General features: G+C 41.0%; 2 protein-coding genes across 3 annotated transcripts; both read right to left on the bottom strand.

Moving 5' to 3' along the window:
- Nucleotides 1-408: 408 nt before the first annotated feature.
- On the bottom strand, nucleotides 409-7,603 carry prodh2 (proline dehydrogenase 2). Its single transcript, XM_035403998.1, has 11 exons — nucleotides 7,145-7,603; nucleotides 6,358-6,865; nucleotides 5,186-5,376; nucleotides 4,918-5,044; nucleotides 4,638-4,709; nucleotides 4,450-4,530; nucleotides 3,550-3,693; nucleotides 3,121-3,287; nucleotides 2,862-2,972; nucleotides 2,633-2,721; nucleotides 409-2,470 (listed from the first exon to the last, which is right to left on the bottom strand). Exons 2-11 carry the CDS (start codon nucleotides 6,616-6,618, stop codon nucleotides 2,295-2,297), a joined length of 1,419 nt encoding a protein of 472 aa, XP_035259889.1. The 5' UTR covers nucleotides 6,619-6,865; nucleotides 7,145-7,603; the 3' UTR covers nucleotides 409-2,294.
- A 2,964-nt stretch (nucleotides 7,604-10,567) lies between these two features.
- eif3c (eukaryotic translation initiation factor 3, subunit C) lies at nucleotides 10,568-21,128 on the bottom strand. Of its 2 annotated transcripts, XM_035403959.1 has the most exons (24): nucleotides 20,999-21,128; nucleotides 19,945-20,061; nucleotides 19,789-19,854; nucleotides 19,515-19,704; nucleotides 19,278-19,403; nucleotides 18,624-18,675; nucleotides 18,262-18,392; nucleotides 17,878-18,005; nucleotides 17,268-17,424; nucleotides 16,684-16,787; nucleotides 16,300-16,441; nucleotides 15,895-16,020; nucleotides 15,461-15,554; nucleotides 15,111-15,298; nucleotides 14,583-14,807; nucleotides 14,263-14,454; nucleotides 13,735-13,906; nucleotides 13,153-13,312; nucleotides 12,932-12,997; nucleotides 12,672-12,759; nucleotides 12,287-12,452; nucleotides 11,946-11,987; nucleotides 11,522-11,563; nucleotides 10,568-11,160 (listed from the first exon to the last, which is right to left on the bottom strand). In XM_035403959.1, exons 2-24 carry the CDS (start codon nucleotides 20,043-20,045, stop codon nucleotides 11,084-11,086), a joined length of 2,835 nt encoding a protein of 944 aa, XP_035259850.1. In that variant the 5' UTR covers nucleotides 20,046-20,061; nucleotides 20,999-21,128; the 3' UTR covers nucleotides 10,568-11,083. The 2 variants fall into 2 exon arrangements, with proteins under 2 accessions (XP_035259850.1, XP_035259851.1); XM_035403960.1 differs by lacking the exon at nucleotides 11,522-11,563.
- Nucleotides 21,129-25,971: the final 4,843 nt, after the last annotated feature.

Here is a 25,971-nt window from a genome sequence, read left to right as displayed (position 1 = left end):
CAAAATAATTGTACTTGTGGTGGTACATTGACTTTATAGTTTCAGTTTTATCTTAGGCAAATAAATGTTGTCAATCCAAATTAAAAGTAAAGTACAATTCTGAATATGCACTAATAATTTTTTTAATGATAGAACTAAATTCTAGATAGAATTACATGTTGAGATGTACATATTGTTGAATAAATGTACTGTATAAAATCACATATAATGTAAGTGCCATTTCCACAGGTTCTCCAAATCCTATTAGGTTATTAGGTTTAAACATTGTATTTCTGGATTCTGGATTATATTTTTCTGGTTGGAAAATGTTTTTATTTTTTTTTCATAAAGGAAAAACCTTTCTATAGACATCTGGAAATCTATTAAGAAAATCTTCAACAGAAAGAACACATTGAAATGCTCTGCATATTACCTTTTTCTATAATTTTATTTCGTCATTTTTTCTTTGTGTGTAGAAAATACTACAGAAAACATTTAGGATATTCTTATTTAAAAATAATTTAAAATGTGAAATTTTAAATGTCAGTGTACATTAGACATTTCACATGCATTGCTTCTTCATGTTCTTCTCTTCAGTACCCCACACACAACCATCAGTGAGCTAAGGCTAGCAATCCCTGCAGATAATTACCATTATATACCGTTAGATACAGCAGTACATACATACACATTACTACCCCATCTCTGAATCCACAAGAAGAACAAAATCAGCTGTCTATGAGGAAAAATGCAGTGAACATTTGAAAATCAGTGAAAAGCAATCAGAAATTAGCACTCCAAAACAGCAAATGTAATGACAAGAGCAAAAAAGGCAAAAAGTGGTACTAGATGTAATACACATATTAGTGTTACAGTTCCATGTAACCCTATAATATACCATAACTTTTTTATATTTTTGGCTAATCATGTGCTTGTGTGTGTGTTCCAACTTCTAGTTCCAATTTTCATTTGCTCCTGCAGGATAGTTTACGCTTGCTTCCTGGTTTTATTACTGAAAGCTGAGAACACTGTCAGTGCTGCTGCTGCTGCTGTGTAAACTTGCCATGCAAGGCTCAAATGGTTCACCCAGTGCAGCGGCTGTTTGGCTCACTGGTTAAAGGTTGATTGCTAATGGCTGACCAAATTTCTGAATGAAGACAGACTCAGAGGAAGAGCTCCTGGCTAAATCCCATATGTGAGGCCTTTGCTTAGCGAATTGGCAGATTTTCTTGACCACCAGTTTTCTGGCCAGTCTGTACCAGCTTCAACTCAGATATGCGACTTTTTTCAGTCCCTCGCTTTGCAGTGATTAGACTTACACACCTTCATATGTTTACACTCAACACTACCAAATATAGAGCACTTCTTACTTAAACAGTGGTTGACCTGAACTTATTTTAAAATTAACATTTAGGAGCTATCATGAGTTAAATCAGTCATAATAAAATGCTTACATTTTCCATATTCATTAACCTTTTTATCTGTGCAGGGGGAAAAGCAGACACTGAGAACTAAGCTGAAAAAGGTATGGAAACTCACAATTTTCTCAATTTATATTGTTTTTTCAATAAGACCCTTTTAATCGCAGTCTCAGTCTTATTTTTACATTGTCTGCCCACTCTAATGTGTCTGAAATTGTCTTTTAGTATGTATATTCTGTGACACCGGTCCATCTAAAGAAAATAAAGAGAAAAAATAAAAAACACATTTGTTCTCAGTTTAGTGCTGAGAAGCGTTGTTGGAGTGGGAGAGGGATGGTAATTAGTAACAAGGTGATAATGACCCTTCTTGTACTCCCCCTCTTTCCATTTGGTTTCAAACATTCTTAAGAGAAGACAGAATGGGTTGGAAAACTGTGACTTCTTCTGAAAAGACAAAAATGCAATACATCTGTTTGAGATTACAATTCATGAATGCAAACATGAATCTGTGAATTCTTTAGTAATATGTTTTAACTTTTGTTGTGTTTTATTTACTAGATGAGCAATAAAACAGAAATAATTATATATATTCCTCTTAAGTTCTAAAACAAAGGCAAATGAAAAATTGTTTCCAAAAAAAAGTTAAATTCTCATTTGACAGTTTATTGAATTAAAAATACTAATGATACGTAAATCATCCTTCCAACCCAACTCTTATCCCTGTACATTGCCTTCAATCCCATGATCATAATATATTTTATCTGAACTTTCCCTGTCTTTTATTCGGCACTTTACGAGATTTCTTCCATGCTCACGCTGACTTCCAGCTCTCTGATGCTGATTTGTCCTATTCGGACAGCCCCTGTCTCTCCACCTTTCCCTGCACTCCTCCCTCTATCTGCCTCCAGTCAGTCTCAGTCTCCTCCTCAGCTCCTGTCTCAGGAGGTCACGCTCCTTGCGGATGCCCTGCAGCACGGTGCGGTTTTCCTGGGCGCGGCGCACCAGGTAGGGCAGCGTGTCGTCCACTGAGCCATAAGGCATAGACTTGTATATCAAGTAACCCTGCTGGGCTGAGACAGAGAAGGAGGGAGAGGAGAGGGAGAGGGTGAAAGAGAGAGTGAGATGGGGGAAGCAAAATGGGAGAAGAGTGGTGGGGAGGGGAAAGCGGACAGATTATAATATTGACTATATACGATCGTACATTTGCACTACCGCTGACAGTGATGTCTTACCCAGTGTAAGAGAGACATGGTCACACATCCCCAGCAACTGTCCAAAACACACTGAGCCAGCTTGCTTGTCTATGCCCAACTCTGCCATCCTGACACAGAAAAGAAATATACTCACATACAGTCACAAGACAACAACATAACAATATCGTAACAGTATAAGAGAGGGTTAAAACAGTTATGTGTACTGACAGCATGGACAACACAATACAGTGTTATATACACATCATACCGTGAAACTGCATGTCTGACTGACTCCTCATTGTGCGTTGCCACAATGAGTCGAAAACGCTGGGGATGCTGGGATATCAGGTCCAATAAGATGTCCAGAGAGCCGTTATAACTGCAATCACACAATGCCGCATGTACAAAAAAAACAAAAAACATACAGAACATATTACCACTCATGAAAACAGACACATGCCAGTCCTTATGCATGTGCACACGTACACATATTCTCCAATCTCCCCACCCAGTTTCCCCTCAGCCACCTGTCATTGGTGTGCTCCCATGACTGTTGAATGGGATCTGGCCTACTCTCTTGATTGGCCAGTTTCCTCTCTTTGTCCATGTAAGCCCCTCGCACAAGTTTCACCCCCAGACAGAAGGACTGATTGACAGACTGATTGATCGCATCAAGCAAGCAAGATGTTGATTCCTAAACAAGGGCGGTTAAACATCAATACACAAGAGTACGCACACATCATTACCAACACAGACACAGACAAATATGGCAGTTCAGAGAAATGAGATATTGGAAATATTGCTGGTTATATAAAACAGATGAACACGAGATAGTGGAAATATTGTTGGGTCTATAAAAAAGACAAGCAACAAAACGTTAATCAAAGCAAAGGATGAGTACAATGTTACGGGACCAAGAAAGGAAGAGGGGAAAAACCAGTGGAGAGATGCACAACCTTCAAGTAGCACTGATAGGTGTTCCAGATCCAGGCTTCCTTCTGATTGAACTTCTTCATCATTGCCATGGTTATGAGGGCGAGGGCAGGGTTCATGTACGTGTATTCTGCATCAACCAAAACCCGTACCTTCATGACACTTGCCTGGAGGGGATATACAGAAAGTAGTTTAACAACAAGAACATGAGCATATGAAACTATTATCTAACATGTCAGGGATGGATGAAAACCATCTCTGTCCAAGTGCCTCAGACATTAGTGGAATGTCTTTTTTTAAGTTGTCACAGTACTGAGCTGTGGCTTTTTTGGCATTTAATTGTAAAAGCCTGTGATAAATTCAAACACATTAGTGATATAATTCATCAATGTATTGTGTGAACCTGTATGTTAATAATATGTTATTTATGCATTTACATAATCATGTGTGTAAATCTTTTTGTTAATTTCTATATTATGTAATATCATAATGTATAAGGGTAGACAATCTTCAGGAAGCTTCTAATTTTTTATCATTTCTAGTAAAAAATGTTATCATACTTAACATAACACTTGCTTGCTATATTACACTATATAAGAAGTATTGTAATGAAGAATATTCATCATATTTGATTTGTGGTTCATGGTTTATTTGGCAAGGGTGCTAGAATATGAATTATTCCACATAAACCCACACATTTGGGCAAGAAAAATTATTTTATAATAATTATATATTATGCCAAATGTATTATTCATTTCAGTTAAAATTAATCACAGTCTGGTATCTTGGCTAATTGCTAATTGCATTTACATGTAAAAGGCGAAGGATGTGTGGGTACTTTGTGTGTCTTATGAGAGAGTCACTATTGGCATGCAAGTCTGTCCAAGTTGCAAATTAGCACTAAATGCTATTTCTGTTCCTACCTCTCCCACTTTGTTCAGTCTCTGGAGGCCACAGAGAAAGTGTGTATTTTCACTCTCTGTTAAACCAGGGAAGTTGATAAGCTGGGAGAGAGAGAGATTGAAATAGATCATTGGAATGACTGCACTGGACACAATAGACAAGCACAGAGAGGAAGAATATACTCATTTTTAATTAAAAAATTGGTTACCTCTCCATCCATGGCTCTGACCAGAAGATCTAGATCATACTGTTCTTCTGACAGAAGGGATGTCAGTTTGACCTGAGTCAGAATAAACAATCAATATGAAACAACCAATTTACACGACAATAATATAACTCTGTGATTCAGTCAGATCGGTTTTAATTAAATATAAATACCCAACATTACAGTATCAGTGACTATGAGGAAGGAAAACAGGATTAACACAAACATAAAAACAATATTTTGTTTGTTAAATAAATTAAAATAATAACATAGCATCACTCACACAAAGCTCTGGGCTTAGTAGTGCAGTGATCTTCAGTTGCATCATGGGATCTGTAGTCAAAGCATTGCTACTGGATAATCGCACACATTCTAACATGGCCTCAAGGTTGTCATTGTAGCGACGCTCCCTGTTAATGTCATGATGAAAATAATGCTATCATACTTCTGATATGAGCATTTGGGAATTAAAATGAATAAATTGTTTTGAATATCATTTGTTGATCAATGAAAGACATTGTGTTTTATAAACGCTGATATGGTGATCAAACCCTGTGCTTTCTCCAAGGTCCTCCTCAATAGGCACAGCCAGCATAGGGCGCAGTCCCAATGAGCTCATTTTCTCCATGGCAACAGCAATCTCCCCTTCAGTCTCCCCAGCAACAAACTGGGCATAGACTGTGGGCCGGAGAATCAGCGAGAAACCTCTCTTACCCAGGAGAGAGCGAGCAAGAGACATAAGCTGAAAGAGAGAGAGAGCGAGAGAGAGAGAGAGACGAAGAGAGAGAGAACCATAACATAATACCCCGAACCACCATGTTTCATCGAGGGGGGCTTTGGATCTTGGGCAGTTCCTTTTGGCCTCCACACTTTGCTCTTGCTATCACTATGATACAAGTAAATCTTCTTTATTCCTTTTTCTTAGGAGTTAACAGGAAATTGTTGTTTTTTGCCAGATCTAAAAATATCATGACCATTCAAGGTCTGGTCACCTTGAATGCCAGACCTGAAGGTTCTTACCCATCCAAATTTTTCTGTTTATGAGATTTAGGCACATAGTACAATAACCCACAGTAACCGGAATTGTCTAAATTTGTATCTGTATCCAGAAAAATGAACCAATGAAAATCTGTTTTATATAACTATGCTTTGGCTCGAAATGTATAAAAATGTGCTATGTACAAACGATTTTTGGAACAAATCCCATTGTCCTATCTGAGAGCAGCTGCTTTTCTTCCCTTGAGATCTTAATAAAGAGAAAAGTATGTTTCATCGCTCTCTGCCTTGTGGAAATCTTTTATTGAGGGATATAGTTTAGTGTAATTTCCATGACATCAGTCCACAGATTTTTCCAGAACTCTGTAGGTTATTTTAGGTACTTGTATGCAAACTGTAACCTGCCCATCCAAAAAATATGCCTTTGCCCTATACATTATGGAGATCACTGTATATATAAACGCACGTTGCATCAATGATGGTCAATGGAGGTCCACAAAGCTCCTCCTTTTTGTTTTTTTTCCTTTCTGGGACCTCTGAGATGCACCAGTCACCTTCCTCACACAGACACTTTTGTCTCAGCAATTCCTGATTTACAAATTAAGCGCTGTGAACAATATATAAATTTCATATGGACAATATGAAAAATCAGACAATGTGCAATTAGCCACTGACATTGCACTGTAACAGCAGTGGAAGCTCCCCTCCCTTCCCATCTCTCACTCACCTTTCCACTGTTGTTGACCAGGATAGGGAATGAGCAGAATTTGAACACTCCCAAAGCTCGAACCAGCTCTCGAAGGCTCTTCACATGGAAGGCACTGGAATCCTCAAAGCTCAGGGCTGCTGGGAGGGCACTGCCACCCGGGAAAGGGCAAACTGCAAGGCGCTTTCCATTTACTGTTCTGGGAGCAGCTGTTCCCAGGAGACGGACTGACAGTAAGTGATGGAATGATGGGCGAATAAGAAGTGACCTCACAGATTCCATGTATACTATCTAAGACTGAATTGATGGTAAACTGTGTCTGTCGGTACTTTTAATAGTTCCCTATATTGTAAACTATGGGTCACTTATTCCACCTTTTGCAATTATCTTGAGTCCTCGGTAGCTTTTTCAGCTTGCTACATTATATGGTACATATACGTTTATGTAATATACAGCAAACCGTTTCACACACACTGCAGCAATGTCAGTCTCAGTGTCTCCCAATGCTCTGAATGGCCTGTTAATATTCCTGGTGGGAAGATTGACGAGTGATGGCAACCACATCAGAATGATACCATGATCGAGAAATAGATTGAGGAAATATAGAGAGGGAGAGAGACAAAAACACAAAGAAGCAAACACTGACAATCAGACTCAATTGGACAGATAACCAGAGACAGACATAAAATGAAGCCTACTTTCATAAAATTATGAAAATTTTGTTCCCTATTCATATGCACACAAAAATATTCGTCATGCAAATAGAGCATATTTCTTCTACATTTGAATTAGTAATAGTAATACTTACAAAATTTTAACTGAGGCAATCCTTACGGTGGGTCCAAAAAGAGTGGCGCCAGTGAATGAATTATGGAAAGACAAACCAGAAGAATAAAGAGGAGGAGCACCCAGAGGTCATACGTTATTTTTTTGGGCAATGCGTTAGTTAATGAGTGACTTTCAAACTTGAATTTTGAGTCACTGTTCATTGACACACGAACATCTGCATCTAGGTTTTCTGTATATATGTTATGATAATTTTGATGATATTTCAGTATCAGTGTTCACATAAATGGCAATTGTTAGTCAATCTGTATATACAGCAGGTGTCATGTCAACTTATCTGGTTTCAACTTCGGTTTTGTTTCATTCATATTTGAAATGACTACCTGAATGACCGCAAGAATTTAGGCAAAATTATCCTGGATCATTTTTCAATCTTGTTAATAATTTTTATTGAGGCACCTAATGCCAAAACTGTTCGCCATTTTCAGCCTCACTTTTATTTGTTTCAGACTGTCCTAATTGTTGTCCCTCCCCACTTCTCAGCATCTAGGTCTGACTCGAGCTTCTCTCCCTCTCTGTCTCAAATCCCTTCAAACAGCCAGGAAAAACAAGAAACTAAAGGAACTTAGGAAAGAGACTGATAACAAGGGAAATTCACAGATGTAAATATGGCCAGCGGACCAGTGAGTGAAATAGCCAGGTGTTAAACAGATGGGGTGAGTGACTGGGACTTTGTCCTCAACGTTAAACCATGTCTGTAACGTTAAGGGAACAATTTCTGCAACAGCAAAATGTTAGCTTTACTGTCAACATGGACTGAACTGAACCAGAGTACACACACAACCTTCCTCTCTCTAATAGTTAAACAGTGAGCTGCGGACAGACTCTCTTGGAGTTACAATAACAACTTCCTCTTGGTATACTTCATGAAACTGAACATATCACAAAGTAACTTCTTAAATCATTTGAATATAGCCCACACAGTCTTGTTTTTCAATACATTTAATGGTAAATGAGCCAAATATGCAAAAATGTAAGTTGTTGTATCCTGAAATACAAAAATTTTAACTCTTATCCTTTAAAGTTTTCCTCAGTCTACACCTACCACGATTTTCAAAACTAAAAGCATACTATAAACACCCGTGTGCTTTCAAATGAATATGTTGTGTGAATTCTTTCAAATGTTTTGTGAGATTTGCTTTAAAGGTGCAGTATGACACCTTTACCACTAAAGTACCATGCTACAGCTGTTGCTAACAGAGAATGAGAATCAGCATCTCAGGTTGTGTTTATGGCCTCAAAATTTGTATTTTAAATCAAATATTTTATGACCAAAATGACATCACTATGTGACATTTAAGCATTTAACAGATACTCTGATATAGAATGACTTCCAGAGGTTTTACATTTAATAATTCATATAGCTGGATATTAACTGAAGCAATTCAGGTTTAGTGCCTTGCTCAAAGGTACAATGGCAGTAGTGCACTAGCAATTTGACCTACAACTTTTGAGTTGTAAAGCCAGTTCCCCAACAGTTATGCTATACTGCCACCAACAAATTTAACGGCACGGCCGAAGCTGCTTAAGTCTTGCTGGTGTTCATATTTGGTAGCACCATTACAATGGCAGATGGTGCAAGCAAGTGACCTGCTCCAGTTGGCCCACTGAAATCATTAGCATCTGAGGCCAAGAGAAATATGAATATGTCAACAGCAAACCAAAGTAATAAAAGCCAATTAGAGAGAGCATGTTCCAAGACAAGTCAACTTTGGTGAATTCATTAACTAACATGGCCATAGTTGTGTTTAAAAATGGCAGGTAGGCCCTTTGGCTACCATAGCTATCAGATATATCTATGGCTTTGAAAGAGGAGTGGTTGATGGGGCACATTTGGCAAGATTAAGATTATTGAGGTTTCATGAAAAACAGTGATGTTGGCATGGAAGTTTGAGGGCATGAACTTGGGGCAACTGTGGTTGAAAGCACATACTCCCGGACCATGATGTCCATGCAACAAGTCTGAGATACAAGGCTAAACAGATGTTCAAACAAATTGGATGACTGCTCATATTCATTTAGGGAAATTAATGACTTCAAGATAAACAATACTGCATGAGACGAAAATGAATCGCCTACCATTGGTCACCAAAAATTCCAAAAGGGGTCATTTGTTTATCAAGTAAAAGTAAACATAAACAGAACTTCAGAGTCTCAGCTAGTACTTTCACCAACACCATACTGAAAAGGTTGGGGTTTAACAGCATGCATTTAGTTAAGCAACAGAAGTCACCCTTACTCAGATGTTATACCTGTACAAAAATGTATGTTTTGCTAATTTCTTGTAAAATTTAATGTTGATAAACAAGGGGATGACGCAAAATCTGCAGAAGGGTTGCAAATGTCAGACCCAACTGTAACTACACACTGCACTCTTGGGGTTTATTTACAATTCATTACAATTATATTTGTTGCCCACTGGAGTTACCAGACTGTCGGCACTGGCATGGTCCAGATTTGATCCAAGACAGTGGGGATCATCCATACTCGAACCAAATGAGCCACCCAGTAGCCTCCAAATGTAGTGACATTTAAAAATATAAACATGCATGCACTTTTAACTTTACTTCATATTATTAATTTGAACAGAATGGCATATGCTTAGCACAGTTGCTAATACACGTCCGGTTATTTGCAAATTCCAGCTTGTTTTTTCCCCCTCTAAAGTCGTATGAAAAAATCTGAAGTCACAGGTCACGGTTTTGGGCTGGTTTGGAAACTTAATATGCAACTAGGTTTTTTTTTTCACATTTCTGGCTACTATTGTTCAACAACACAAGCTGGCTAACTAAGCTATTCTGCCCCCCACCCCCTCCCCGGTCCGCAATCACAAATATCAAAAACAATTTCCACATGCACGGAGCAGGTAAAGCTTTCTCCTTTTCTGCTTATTGTGTAATAATTATATTATATGAATGAAATCAGAAACTGTGCTGCGTTGTTAGCGATGCAGCACTCATAATGTTACCAATGCTAACACGCAGCAAAGCTGTCATGGCCACTTGTCAGAAAGATTAGAATTTGTTTTTGGACTGTTGCAGTTACAAAGACAGAACTCATGTTAGACTACTAATTTCTTTGTGCACTTACTCAGCTGACGTGGAGGGGAGGTGGGGAGAGGGCTAACCAATAAATGTTAAATGTGACACGCAGACAATTTGTCACATCTGTTTAGGATATGTAAAATACTTAATATTAATTACTTAATATTTACTTAATTTAATATATGCAATGGACTATTATTGTGCGAGAGGTTACAGACCCCTGCCAACCTCCCTTCCCCATAGACTACCACCACAAATCATTTACAGACCTGTGGGAAACACTGAATGACACTCAGGACAGTCCCATGTTGCAAACACACATGCAAGAAACGGCAATCTGATAAACTGAATGAATAATCTTTATTTTTTATGGTTCAAAGTCATGGGGTAGATTTCACCTCTAGCTTTTCTTATTGGTACAGTCTGCCAACACATCTGTGTAAAAGTACTGTCAAAGATATAGTCTATATTCTTGCTTACACAACTGCCGGATGTCTATCTTTAAATGAACTATTCGGCCAAACTCGGGAGAAAAGAAACAACTTGTATTTAACTATGGATATTTAAAGGGTATGTATGTTAACATTCATTAACATGTCCATATCTCTGAATGATATGAATCGGGACTGAGTTTTCTGCCTTGCTTTACCAGCTCAAGAGTGTCATCTCAATGCAAGTAAATGAAAAAGAAAACCATGATGTTCAGAAGTGGATTCTGTGCTATACGCTAACTGTATACAGTCAGATATGCAGCATCGTTTTAAACTGTGGATAGCACTGAACAAGCAATTGAGAAATGGACCATGAACTGTGTTTTGGTGCAAACGGGCCTAATGTGAGGGAGGGGTTCTGCCGGATCAGTACGAGCTCTGGTTCTGGTTCCGGTAGCCGCCTCGCTGGTAGCCCTGCTTCTGCTGGTATCCACCCTTCTGATCTGAAAGGGAAAGACAGGGCGTCAGAACGGCACACGCACAACCGGCAGCCTACTCGACACAACGCTACATTAACACCACCACAGAGACAGAACAGTGTTTAGTCACAATGAGTTAAGTGACAGACAGAAAGAAAAATAAATTTACTGGTGTACTTCAAGGGAGGAAGAGAGCAAAAGTGAGAGGAGGGGAAAACCAAAACAACATCTTTATAAGAAAGGGCACTCCTGCTGGTTGCACAGGCACAGTGGGGAATCCGCAGCACACTGTGACCACAGCATATACAACAGCTTTAAAACAGAAAAAAGAAAGAAAAAAAAACAATAAAGCGGTGAATTAATAAGTTAATTGTTTCATAAGCACCTCGTTGGTAACCTTGCTTCTGCTGGTAACCCCCTCTCTGTTCTGAAACCGCACAGTGAAAACAGTTTAGAGACAGCCGATGGCCGCGCATAAGCGTGTATACACACACACGCCCACCCACACACCCGCGCGCGCACACACACACACAGACCCACCTGCGCACAAACAAACGCACGCACACACACCAACTGCCAGATGACCAATGATACAATGAACTACACAATCAACTCTGCACAATTATGGCGTTTGCAGCACACCTGACACACATTAAAGGAACATGCAGGTGTCCAGCCAGAGATGCCTCAATGCTTGTATGCTTGGACAGGTCATCCCAACTGATTTCCACTGTTTACACCGAGGAATCGTTTTGTCACTTTTCAGTGTATCGCAGGAAGCCTTCAAAATCTTTTGCAGGCCTTCTTACCTCTCTGATATCCCTGCTTCTGTTGGTATCCACCCTTCTGGTCTGTAAGAGATGAAAACAAGTATCCCGATTAGAAAGCATGACACATTGATGACACATCAGCATTTTCAATGATAGAATATTGACTGTTCTAAAAACGGAAATATTAACACCCACTAAATCCATAGTACAACAGCAGGCAGGGTTGCACGGTATACCGGTACTGGAATAGTATGAAATACAGAACTTGAAAACCGTAATATACCAGCATTTTGAAAATTCCAATACTTTTTTGCACGTCATATTTGTGAAGTGACACTTGTAGAAAGCATTGTGTGAAGATCTGCCACTGCAGTAGTTACCCCTGTTGAAGTAGCCCCCGTAGATGCCCTGCTTGAGGTCAAACACCCTCTCGTTGTTCTCCACCAGGCCGCCCAGCTTCTCAGCCAGCTGCAGGGCCATGTTCTGCAGGGAGGTGGGCTCCGTGCGGTGCATCACCACTGTCTGTGTGGGCTGATCCAGAGATGCCTACAGGAGGGCAGGGGCGACAACCAATCAGAGGTCAGAAAGCATTACAGCACCGCACTGATCACATGTGCACCTATACTCCTCAAGGGAGGCCAATAGGCAGTTTACCATGGCCTCAAATGTCATGCAATCTTGCCAATGATGACCTTGCAAAAGGTGAATGAACACACAGGAAGCCAGTGAATGCCAACAGCTAGAATCCCCACAAAACTTGCTTACCATGAGCTCTTCGTTAATGATCATCTTGCTGATGATGCTGTGGACTGTGGGCAACTCAAGCTCAAACATCTCTGAGAGGGTCTCCATGCTAAAGAAGAGAGAGACACTTAGAAGGGCTCAGAACACACACACTCACTGGGCAACACAAACCTAGTCCTGTGAGAGAGTGCCTAGTGGGCCCTTCAGTAAAAGCTTTCTGAACAATTCCAGGCATGGAGTATAATAAGTTCACCATTCTCAGCGTAAAGGAGACTGAATACCTGATGGAGTCGTACACACTGCTGTAGGTGAACAGGTAGGTGCGCAGAGACTCTTCCTGGATCTTCCTGCAATCAAAAAAGCACCCAAACAGATCGCAATGGTGAGAAACAAAAATCACACTTGCATTCAGGTGCCAGGAGATAATGATGATTAAAATAAGACTCATAAACCCGATCCTATGTGCTTTGTGAACGTGAACTCCGTGGCTGACGGACCCCACCTGACGAGCATCTCGCGGACCCTCTGCGTCTCGGGGAACAGGTCCCACACCTTGCTGTTCATCTTCTCATTGATGATGAAGGAGTGGCAGGTGCGCCAGTCGCCCATCTTCATGGCCTTGCTAGCGGCCACCACGTGCTCACGCATGCTCTCGGGAGGCCCTGAGGTCAACCCAGAGGAGAGAGCTCACATTCTGCACTCGACTGATTTCCACAGAATTACAGGGAGGCACCACTGACTGCTGGACCATGTAAATAATACTTTTCCGGATAGAATAAAACTATTTCAGGACCTCGCATTGTCAAACCACATGCTGTATTTGTTGATGCAAAAAACTTAAATATTTCAAACAAACCATAAAACATATTTACATCAAAAAGAATATTGCCCATGTACCTATTCCTGCCTCAGTAATAGTGGTACAACGCCCCCCCCCCCCCCCCCCCCCACAAAAAACAGTAAACTAATCCCAATGCTCTGTATAGTGCTGCAATGCATTGGGCACTCGGTGACCCCAAAAGCTGCTACACTGGAGGAGCCAGTCACAAGTCAGGAAGAATGAAGAATGGGGGTTGATAGTTACCCAACAGGGGCTGCCTCTCTCCAACCCTGAGCTGGTGGTGGAACTGCTTGCTGATCATCCTGCGTCGGGCGTCAAACTCGTGCGCCGCCATGTAGGGGATCTCCAGCAGCATGGCGGACACCAGGTAAACGCACTCCAGGAGCTCCAGGTTAATGTGCATGTGGAATGGCACCTAAGGACCAAAGAGGCTCAATACCAACCAGGACACCGACATTCAGAAGCTATACTGATATGGACTGAAAGCAGCTAAACTGAAATGGTCTATGCTATTCTACAGGTTCCTCCTCCCAATTTATGGTTGAACATGCTCCTTTCAGACACTGTCACCAGCAAAACCAAATGACATTACATTTATTTGGCAGATGCTTTTATCCAAAGCAATGTACAATAAGTGCATACCGAAGGTCATTTGAAGAACTACAAAACACAGGTCCAACCAGGTACAATCCTCATTTTGTAACAGTTATGATTGGACAGTTAGCGGTGAAATATTCAGTGCTGGCCCTGCAATTTCTCTGTGGCCGTTACCTGCCGTCTCTTCTCGATCTTCTCCTGCTCGGCGTTCCTCTCCTGCATGTTCCTCATCAGCAGGCCCTGGCCCAGCAGCTCCTTGGCGCGGCCGCTGGACTGGATGTCCAGCAGGGCGTTGTGGGCGTCCTTGATCATGCCCTGCCTGAAGGCGCAGATGCCCAGCTGCACCATGGTGCGGTTGTACAGGATCTGTGGGGGGGGGCCAGAAAGCGTCACGGGTTGGGCTCGACTGAAGCGTGGGTTTGGCATTAGTTTCACCCGAAACCCGAGCGCACCGAACATTCATGCTAACATTCCGCTGTAGGCCGGGTGTGTACCTGCACAGGGGGGTCGGCGTGCTGGATGGTGTCCTGGAGGTGGCTCATGAGCATGAGGTCCCGGGCCTGGTACCAGCGGCTGTGCAGGGCGTGGTGGTAGATGTGGCACAGGATGGCGCAGGTGCGGATGCGGTCGGTGCGATCCTTGGCGTAGATGAACTTGCAGAGGCGGTCCATCACCACGGCGCTGTCCTCGCCCTCGCTCTCCTCCTGGTCCTGCTCAGACTGAGGAGGGGGAAATAGCGATGGTTAATACTCACCCAGCTGAAGACTGTATCCCAGCTAATACAAAATGGTCTCACAATGTTACTGGAAAGTTCTGTCAATGTTTTAACATTGCCACTGCATGGCAGCAACATTGTGGGAATGTTTTGTGCTAGCTGGGAGGTGATCCCTGCCTCAGTTCAGACAAAATAAACGCATCGAAACAGGGAGGACATGAAAGCACTCGTTTCCTCTCATGTTTTACCTACGTGTGCCCCTTTCAGGTGTTCACCTAGAGAAGCATCCCTGGACCTTTGCCCTTACCTTGGACTCCCCCTGCAGCCCCAGGCTCCGGCGGTGGGCCTTGTAGTCGAACTTGTAGTAGGTGTGCATGATCCTGCGCAGGTAGACGCGGCAGATCTCCTCCGTGCTGCCCTTGTTCTCCAGGTACTGCAGCAGCCGGTCGATGATCCCGCACACGTGGCCCTCGTCCTTCAGGTTGTCCACGTACTCTGCGGGACGGAGCGGGAGAGAGAGACGCGTCAAGCCTCAGAGGGCAGCAGACGGACGGGGAGGCGTGACGGCGCGGTGTCATGTCAGAACGCGCGCGACGGGGACAGGAAGCGGGACGTAGACGAGTACGGGGATCAGGTGTCCGTCAGCGGGCGGCTCACCTTGCGAGTGGGGATCCGTGTTCTGCATGATTTTGGTGAACTCCTCGTCCATCCTTTCAACCAGAGTCAGAATACACCCTCGAACCCTGAATGGCTGAATAAAGCAGAAAAATATTACTACGCCAAGCAGATGAGCACTCTCTATAACACAGTAGAAGCTGCCAGATACAAATGGAAATTGTTCAGTATTGAGGTTTGAAAACTGATGTCAAAACACACCAGATACAAAAATGTGAACACTGGCTGTGATTGTTATGATATAATAGCATTCCAATATTTCTACTTTTATTTTGCAGCTGTAGTTTAATAACCACTAATGAAAACAGTAGTAATCTGAATCTCAGATCTCTTTTCATATCTTGTTTAGTTGACCTACCAGTCCATAACTAATTTTCACATCCCTGAGGTTGTAGTGTACATCAAAATATTCATACCTGGTCAGATACGGCCAAGTTTTCACTATCCTCTGCAATATTTTCTCCAATGAAAATGTTGCTGTTGTCAAACAAGATGTCCAGCAGTTCATCAATACATTCCAGGCACTTCTTCCACATATCAGCCTGGAAAAGCCAAAGAGAGAATAAGGTTTATACAGCCCACACAAGACTGGACACAGGAGAGTTGGAACCATTGAGAAAGGCCAGATGGGGGTTTGCACGAACAGGCAAGATTCATAACACCAACAATGACAGTGCAACGGTATCATTCAATAGATTGCTTTGACATCTTTGTTCACCTCCAGCCTCTCAACTCCCACAGATATCCAAAAGACTGCTTATTTATGGATGTATTGTCATAAATAAATGCATAAAACACTACAAAGACTAGACAAGTCTGACCTTCATGAACGCAGCTAGGTTGGGGTTGTAGTCATAAAGCGAGGCGACGATGTTGAATTTAATCTTGACCAGGATGCCCTCTCCCAGGTTGTTCTCCATGGAGATGGCAGCCAGGGCGTGGAGAAGCTCAATCTGGGCAGCTCTGAAGCACAGGGGTACAGTGAACAGTCAGGGTGCGGGGATAAGTCTTAATGCAGGTCGTGTTCAAGACTCAAAACGTTTGCTCTGCCACAGTAGAGGGGTACGGTTCCAAACGACATCAGAACACAGCCACCTTTACATGTTGACTGCGGAGGGGGCCATTGCAACAGCGGTGCGGGTACTTGTGGCACAGGTTTCACGAGGGGGTTTTAAAGCCGGCGGATTTTGGGATGCTCATTCTACCTGTCAGTCCCCTTCTTGCCACGAGCCTGCAGGATCTCGTTGAGCTTCTTCACAACGACAGCAGTGTTGATTTCTGTACCCTTAGCAAACATCTTGGGCTTTTCCTGAGAGTGAAAAGGAGGAGGCAGAGAACAGGAACTGGCTTACTGAGCAGAAAATTACATGGGACATGGTAAATGGTAAATGGACTGCATTTATATAGCGCTTTTATCCAAAGCGCTTTACAATTGATGCCTCTCATTCGCCAGAGCAGTTAGGGGTTAGGGGTTAGGTGTCTTGCTCAAGGACACTTTGACACGCCCAGGGCGGGGTTTGAACCGGCAACCCTCCGACTGCCAGACAATCGGTCTTACCTCCTGAGCTATGTCGCCCCCTACATGGGACATGGGACATCAAGTTAACACTCTACAAGTAAGGGCCCTCCAGCCCCGGGGTGCTTGTTCTATAGAGCTTCCAGCAGTTACTCATTCATAATAAATGGCCCCGTTTTGCTCATGCATTCAGAACGAAGATCCCCGGATGCAAGATGTAAATCATCCAGGGTACGGGATACTCCGATACCTTTTACTTTCTTCACCCTTTACCTTGACAAGGGGCACCCCTCCTTTGACCTTCTCCCAGCCTCCCTCTTCTCCCTCAGCCCCCTCTTCCTCTTCGGCCTCCAGACGCTCCAGCTTCCTGTGCCTCTTCTTCCTTTCCTCTTTCTTCTTCTCGCTCGTGTGCCGTTCGCCGTCCTGTGTCCTGCGAAAAACAGGTCGACGCAGTTCATACAAAGAGACACCGAAACTGCCCGGCCACTACAGTATCCAAACAGCACATCGCTCCACAGCAGGGGATGGATCCACATATTCAAATACCTGAAATTATCTTCAACCCTAAAAACTGAATTCAATTCACTGTTGGCATTTATTTATTTTACAGTGCCATAAGAGTGAATAAATGGCTGTGAATAAATTAAAACAGACTGTTTGCTAATTATATCGCTGGTCTGAAGTCTACCCAGAGCTCAATTTAAGTAAAAGGTGTGTGAAATGGGGTACAGTTAGCCCTGAGCCACTCTTTGTGAGGGAATATGGATTTAACTAACAAAGAGCAGACTGAAACCACTTAAAGGAAGGGAAGGAAGATGAGTACCAAATTAATAAAAATATACAAATGGCCAGGGAGACTATAAAATATACAAAAGGGACTAACTTCTTGAGGAAGACTACGGCCAGAGAAGCACTCTTCCCTTCATCGTCTTCACTCTCGCTGCCGCTGTCAACAGTGTCTGCGCCCCAGTCTTCGTCGTCCTCGTCATCGTCACTTTCTGACTCTTCGTCCTGAGAGAAACACACAAACCTTCAAATTGTTTTACTGGCATGGTGAATAAACATACATGCAGACAAACTTCTGTTCTAAAAGAAGCTAAATACAAGTACAACATTCACCTAACATGAATGCCAATCAAAGAAGCACTGCACCATTGTCTCTCATAGTGAACATTAAGGAAATGTATCCATTTTTGTATAGAAGTCAAATACATATTGTAATTAAATTTATAATCCAGGTTGCATCAGCATAAACAAACTTGCTTACCGCTGCCCCCTTCAGGAACTTGCTAGCATCTACAGGTGGCTCACTGGTAGGCTTCTTTTTCAAGAAGCTCTTCACAGACACTCCACCCTCCTCTCCCTCTTCTCCCTCTCCCTCACTCTCTGAAGAGGAGCCTAAAGGAAGAGTGTGCAGGAGAAACACAGGCCACAAGCAAGATGTGGTTGAATAAAATACAGTAGAAAGTGGAAGAAAACGGGAGGTATTTGCAATATTTACAGCTGTAATTAGGTAAAAGCACATCACTTGTCACCACACAGCTTTGACAGTGAAACCTACTCAATATATTTATTAAAGCCTTGTCACTAGAAATGAATGTCACATGACACAGCTTTGATTCTCCTCACCAGATTCCCCTTCATCCTTCTCTTCCTCCTCATCTGCAGACTGCTCTGGGTTCTGTGGGCAGGAGACAGTTCTTATTGAGAAATAACATTACATTGCATTTATTTGGCAGACGCTTTTACCCAACGCGACATACAATAAATGCATATCGAAAGTCATTAGAACAATGACAAAACAGAGATCCAGTCAGAGACAATACTTATTTTGTAGTAGTTATTCATAGCTATGAATACATTAAGTCCAGTTCACATAGTAAACATTACTCTGACCTAACTTAGGCCAAGTCATACGAGGAGGCATGACAAGCTACTACAACAACAAGATAATAATACAAAGTACAATATGAGTGCTGGATGGAGGTTCGTGTAACATGAAAGTGACACATGAGGTACATGTGTAACGTGAAAGTGCTACAGGAACAAAGTAGAGGGATTTAAGTGATGAAAATGTTCCCAGATTGGGAGTGTCACAGAGTAAGAAATGCACATTACTGTGAATGTACAATAGTGTTGGACACAATGTGGTATCACAGAGGTCTAATGAACCCCTCCATTATGGTCTCAGGGCAATCTGCAAAATTGTAACGGGCAACAACACAAACACACAGCTGCAATGGAGAGTGTTAAATGATACATGGACTCATTCAGGCAACTAACCTCCTTGTAACTGGCGATTTCAGTCTCGTAGTCACGGTTATATTTGCGAATCTTCTGTCGAAGGGTACTGAGGGCCTTGGCATTGTTCTTGTTCATCTTCTTCTTCCCCTCTTTATCCTCCCACAGCTGAAAGAGAAAAGTCAGTTATACTCCTGCAAGACTATCTCAACGTTCAACAACAAACCCAGTTCTCAGTGAAGTAAAAAGAAATAAATAGCTGTAACGAAGGCAATATACCTGATTGAGGTAGTCCTCCAAGTCAGCCAGAAGGCGGATGTAGAACGGAGGCACTCCCTCCTTGTCTACTATAGTCTTACTCTTGAGGAAGGCTCGACAAAGCTGCTCAAACTCTTCCAGACACTTCGCCATGTCCCGGATCTTCATGGCATTCCTGATGGTCTTGATAAGGTTTGTCAACTCCTCAAACCTGGAAACATCCAGTGACCATATTACACATGGACAGGGTGACCCTTTCATGCAAAAACAGGTGGAGTACAGCACCGAGACTCACCTTTTGTCCTTGGCACTGCGCACCACCCTCTTGGTGTCCTCTTCATCGTCGCTGAGCAACAGAGATCTGACAAAGAATCAGAACTTGGTTACATAAGTGAGAAAGCTGGAGTGGGAGAAACAGACAGGGATGTGAGAAAAGACAAATGCCACTGACTGTTTAGTGAAGGTAGTCCCAGTTGCTTTGGGAGTTATCTCATCCCCTGAGGATGACTCCTCAGTCTCACTGTCAGAACCAGTCGCAAAGAAACGAGACATCGCTGTTCAGCTAGCGCTGTGAAGAAATAGACATAAAAATAGATTTTTTGTGGTTTGCACAGGTGTAGAGCCTAATCATTTTAAAACGCTCCCTCCTCTGGTACAATTTCCTTTGAATAACATAGCAATGCTTCAACTTCAGTTGTCCTACACAGTCAATAACTACTACTGCAATTCAGTATCAATTAAATCCAAATAATTTGCAGAAAAAGCATCTTGGCAGGCAAACTTCAAAGAAACATTCCGTAATTTTAAGCAAATCTTAATGTGCTATCGCATTGCAATCTACGGGGCTTTTACAATACGGTCTCGTCTGTAAATCCAAGTTCAGCTTGGACTACAGATGCAATGAGAAATAACTCGCTTCAACTCTATTTACCGCGAGATCACCACGCTAGTATGATGTATTACATGTGCAGACACTCTCCAATGCTATTTGACTCAGAGGAACGGACTATTGCATCGATACAGCAAAAATGGCGACCGATTTGGAAAACCACTTAACATTTAACAGTAAGTTAGCTAGACAAGATCATAAACGGTGCTCAAGCTGACTAGATAAACCATCTAATTAAGCACACCCTAGCTAATAATGGCACGATTGGCTAAACAGCGTTCGCCCGTCATCTGCTAAATTCTCTATATCGAGCAATTACTAGCGCTAGCTAGATAGCTAGACAGCTAATATTTTAAGGCGCATTTACCTAGCTAATTAAATAAATGGAAATCATTTTTGATATTCTTATGGAAGTATCCACGATTTTTTAAGTGGAACCCGCCCTTAAGTTTGACATTACATCCGTTATAGCTAGCTATGGTTAGGCCTAGAAAATTTCCTATTAGCCATCAGTTTAACCAGGACAGATGGCCAGACATAGAACGTCGCGCCTAAAATCTACAACAGACAAAAATACAGATACACATTTACACGTCAATCGATACATAAATCTCACCTTTCTACTCGCAGAAGTTATCAGGCCTAATGTATAATAGCGTAGTATTATTTAAAATCCACCTTTGCGTTTCACTAGCACTGCTGACGGCGTGCACCTCCCGTGTTAGCGGTTCCGCTAGAAAAGGAACCGGAAGTATAACAGATTTTGGATGCATTGTTGAAGTTGTAGTTCTTCACATTACTACCAGGTTGAATTAGTGTTTTGGACGTTTCCTAAACTTGCCAAATTGTGTAAAACCAGTGTTGGAAAGCATGGTACTGCCCACTAAATTTTCAGTATTGACTTCATTTTGGAATTATGAAGCAAACATGTCTAGATTTCATGAAATCTAGTCTTCTTGGTTAGTTTTAATTGTGTGATTTCTGTTGTTCTTTTTTTCAACAACAAAGAAAAGTACTGAAATACAAAATGTTTCCTTAAGGCTTTACCTCATAGACATTACGTGTTGGACCCGTCTTGACTCTTCTGACAGTTTTGTGCTGCCAGATAATTTCTCTTTTAGACCGCAAGATTGTTGCTTTGCAACTATGTACGTTTCTGCAACACAAAACACCGTTCTCTAAATGTTAAAAAAACATTTCACGTATAGTTTGGTGACGGCAGTTTTGACCTGCAGAAAGAGCTCATGTTGTGTGGTTGAATATATGGACAAGTTTGAATTGAACTCAATATTTTTAGGGTAATTGATGGCTTGAAGGGAGTAATTCAATGAACTGTCAGCATTTTCACAGTTCCCTCAGTTAACAGGCAGTCTATGCAACAGAGATCAGGGCCATCTCACTGAATTGTTAAATGGTGATACAAGGCATCTGCCTGGGATTGGGCGTTAGGGTGAAATTAAAAGTGGCTCACCTGTGGATGGAGGGAATGGCAGCGGAAAGTGCATTCCGTTTTGTTTGTACAGAGCAGATTTTGTGTGGGAAAGTGTGGGAAAGCTCACAAACATCTGACAGAAATGTAGCCTAACATTTCACTTAAAATTAAGAATCATTTTAACCAATTTTAACGTTTTCAATCAAATGGATTGCAGATAATGCAGCCTTACATTCCATAATATTTCAAAGCCACCACGTGGAGAAAGTGGCTTTACTCAGTAGTGTAGAACCACCATCATGTTTTGTTTGGATTTGTTCATTTCTAATCTATTCAGGAACCAATGGAGGTCTTTTATCTGTGGGCACAGTTAATGCTTAATTAAATCAAAATACAATCTAATTAAACTCTACTTTAAAATAACACAGAAACGTAGTTACTAGGTACAATATTTCTCAAGGACATATTCAATGGCTATTCCAACGTTTGGAAATGGTCAAGTGATATTAGCTATTTTTTCTGTATACTTAAGGCATTTGGATTTGAAATCAGAAAATGAATATGAGACAAAAGTACAGACAATCCACTTCTATTTTGTGGTATTTACCTGGGTATTTGCTTCACCATTTTCAGAAACAGCTATTTTTTGTGTTGAGTCCCCGCATTTTCAGCTGTGTAAAAGTAAGTTTAAAAATGACTGTCAGGTGTTAACTATTGCACTGGTGCTTCCTTTTGCATGGATTGTTCACACATACTGTAATAGAACAGTGATTGTCTGGTCTTGGTTTTAGCCTTTATTTTCTTCTGCTGAGATTATATTTGGAGTGAGAAGGCATACACCATCAGTGAGTGAAAAGTTTTGAATATTGGGTGATTAGACAAAGGGATATTGTAGTATCAACAGACACAAAGCCTGGATTAACAGAATAGTACATTAACACTAGAAGGAGTGGTGAGGAAGAGGATGCAGTAGTGACAGATGAAATTGGATTACTGAAAGAGAAGCTTGGATATGGATCAGGATGGAGTCAGAGGGCCAACATCATTGCATCACCTCACTTCAGGATAAATACATTTAGCAGCTAATATGAATTACAGCAGCTTTAGACACATTCAGTAAAGCACCAAAAGGGTATAGTGTGGGTTCACAAGTTGTTTCCGCAATTCCAGTTGTTCTTGTGGTATATTAACCTTCCAATCATTTTGTGGTCTATATGACCCACACGTCTAGTGTAACTGACTAATGACCGGTAGGTGGGGCTACAGGCTCTGACAATGCACAGAAAAAAATAGTACTGTATCAAGTTGTATCCGGCAAAAAATCCCTGCAAAAAGCTGAAATGGTACAGTATCAGCTCGTTTAAGCAGAGAATAACATACAAGTGTGACCATTTTTAGGCATGAACTCAAAACATAGGGGTGTACTGTTCGTTTACTGTGCATCTACTCTACCTGCTTAACAATAGGTGGTGCTACAGGTTCCAACAATGCACAGGTAAAATACTACTGTATCAGGCTGTGTTCAGCACACAAAAAAACTGTGGGTATGACAAGTTGCATGCAACAAAGTCTAACATCCTTTATAGGCTGTGGTATTTCATCAGGTCATATTGACCCAGAACAAAACCTTAACAACAAAAATGGCAGTAAAATGTTTGGAAGGTTAAGAATAGCACCATCCTTTTAATGTCTTTTAAGTAAAAAGGGAGGGTGGAATGAGTGTAACATTCAGGGGTAGCTAGTATTGCTATTAGTTTCACTCATAGTACTGTGTCTGGTGAGAGAGGCCATTATTTGGAGCCCTTTAATGGCGTAATGAATTGTCGGTAGATTACTGGTCCAACAGATGTTTAGTAAATTGCTTGGGTTCAGCAGATGTCTACTTTTGTTAATTTTGTTATAAGCTCTTGGCTCAAGCTGTCCTGGTGTATCAAGCCCATCTGCAGTATTGATGCAGCGTAGAGTTGGTGTGACTCTACACTGATTTGTTCTCTTACTCTTATTGCATGTTATTGATCTCAGTCGAGGAATGGCATAGTGTGAGAAATACTAGTGTTTGGATCATCATTACTCTGATGGTATTTCACTTTCAGAAGAAAAGCTAGGTTGATTCATATGTAATGTATATTTGAATTGAACAAGGGTACCAATACATTTCATACAATTCTCTGTGTTACAATATGAATTACTGGTGATGTTCCAGCCCAAATGAATTCCTTATCTTTCATACTCCTATAATGTCAAAGCCTTCATCACATTTCTTTAGTAAAAATCAGGAACATGCTTTTTCTGGAGATTTGTCATTTCTGCTATGTGGCTTATGTGAATGTATTCAAAGTTCTGGGCCTTAAAGTGTTTATACTATAGTTGTCCATGACAGCCCCAATTTGAATGAGAGTGAAATACATTTTTTTTAATTCAGGAAAACTAAGAAATTAAAACATATCCCCATCAGAGGAATACAATGGAATTGACTGAGGTTATATCCAATATCCAGTGACATAATCTATTATGTCATTGAAGTGGCATATCTCATTGACATCTGCAGTGGCATCCAAACACAATTGTACCCTTGATAAAGATGATTGTAAGAACCTGTATAAATTAAACAACACTGGTAATGAGCTTTATTGTATTCTCAAAATAATGGTGATATTACTGTATATTATTTGACACAAGTTTATGGGTTTAATAATAAAAAAAAACTTACTAATCGTTTTATTTCTTAAAATATGCTGTGCACCATCTAGCAGCAATGATAACACTACTATTTATTCTTTTTTGTTGTGTTTTATGAGATTGTTGATTGTATTAGGGGGAAGTTTAACTGCACAGAATTGTTCAAAATCCTTCAGATCTGTTGATCTGCACTTGTGGACTGTCCTCTTCAATTCAAACCACAAATGTTTGATCAGTTCAAGTCTAGAAACTATGGTGGCCATTAAAAAAATAGTCTTTGTATGTCTTGGTTGCTTTTGAGGTATGCTTGGGGTCTAGTTCACAGCCAAGTTTTAACTTCCATAACTGGTATGTTAAAAAATAGGTTATCTCTCCCGAACATGGCAGCATAATATGTTTTGATCATACATTATAGCTCATTAACTGTGTTGTTTATTTTATACAGCCTTTTTAACATTTTTGTCAAGGGTGCCAATCATTTTTGAGGCCCCAGTATATCCACTGAAAGTATAACCACTGAAGTAATCTTTGTTTTCATTAAACAAATGCTCTAGCGATTTAGTGATGATGCCATGGTTGTTTTCTTTTCTTTTTTTGGCATAAATGTCCTTCTCATTGCAATGTCCAGTCAGTACCTTTGTGTGTATTAATGTCCCTGTGCTCTTTCATCCTCCGTCTGTCTGGTTTCAGCCATTGAAGGGATTATTGGAGATTATTATGAGAATTCTCTCATTTATTTAGTTTCTCAGTAACCTGCAGTTTAAACACCAGAATTTACTTCATTGTGGTTTTTTGCTAAATAAATGTATTATTTTCACTGGAAACAAATGAATAAATCCTGCGATGGAAACTTCTGTCTCTCTTTCTGACTTAAAAATATGCTGATTTTTAGACAGGCAGAAACTGTACAATTTTTCAAAGTATTTCTTATATGGGAAAATGATTCCACTGACTTACACTTTTAGTTATTCAGTTTATTGTTCTGGACAATACAACATGTAAATTACCCAATAATCGTAAGTGAATGTTGAGCAATGACCAGAGTTTGTATTGAGTTATTGTATTGAGTTAACATTTTTCACATAATGTAAAAGTATATTTGTATATTTGTATGTATGTATATATTGTAATTATCATTAATATAACTTTATAACTTGTGTTGCGAGAAATACTGAACGTAGAGCAGTGCTATAATTGTACAGATTAGTTAGGAGGCAACATGCCATAGTGTGGCATGAGAACATTAAATTAAACTGGCAACGTTCTCACTCTCTCTCTCTCTCTCTCTCTCTCTCTCCCTCCCTCCCTCTCTCTCTATTACCCTCTCTCTATCTCTCTCTCTTCTCAAAAGAGATTTTTTTCACCATCTGTTCAACCAAAACTCCTATTATGAGGATTATAGAGATTGCATTGCTTCCCATAGAAATACGGATTAGTTTACAAAAAGTAGGTTTTTGTTTACCAGGGATTTGCTCAAT

Source organism: Anguilla anguilla, chromosome 2 (genome assembly GCF_013347855.1).
Source record: "Anguilla anguilla isolate fAngAng1 chromosome 2, fAngAng1.pri, whole genome shotgun sequence".
Taxonomy (NCBI): Eukaryota; Metazoa; Chordata; class Actinopteri; order Anguilliformes; family Anguillidae; genus Anguilla; species Anguilla anguilla.
Note: the sequence above shows the minus strand (reverse complement) of the source record. Positions and strands in the feature narration are given on the sequence as shown.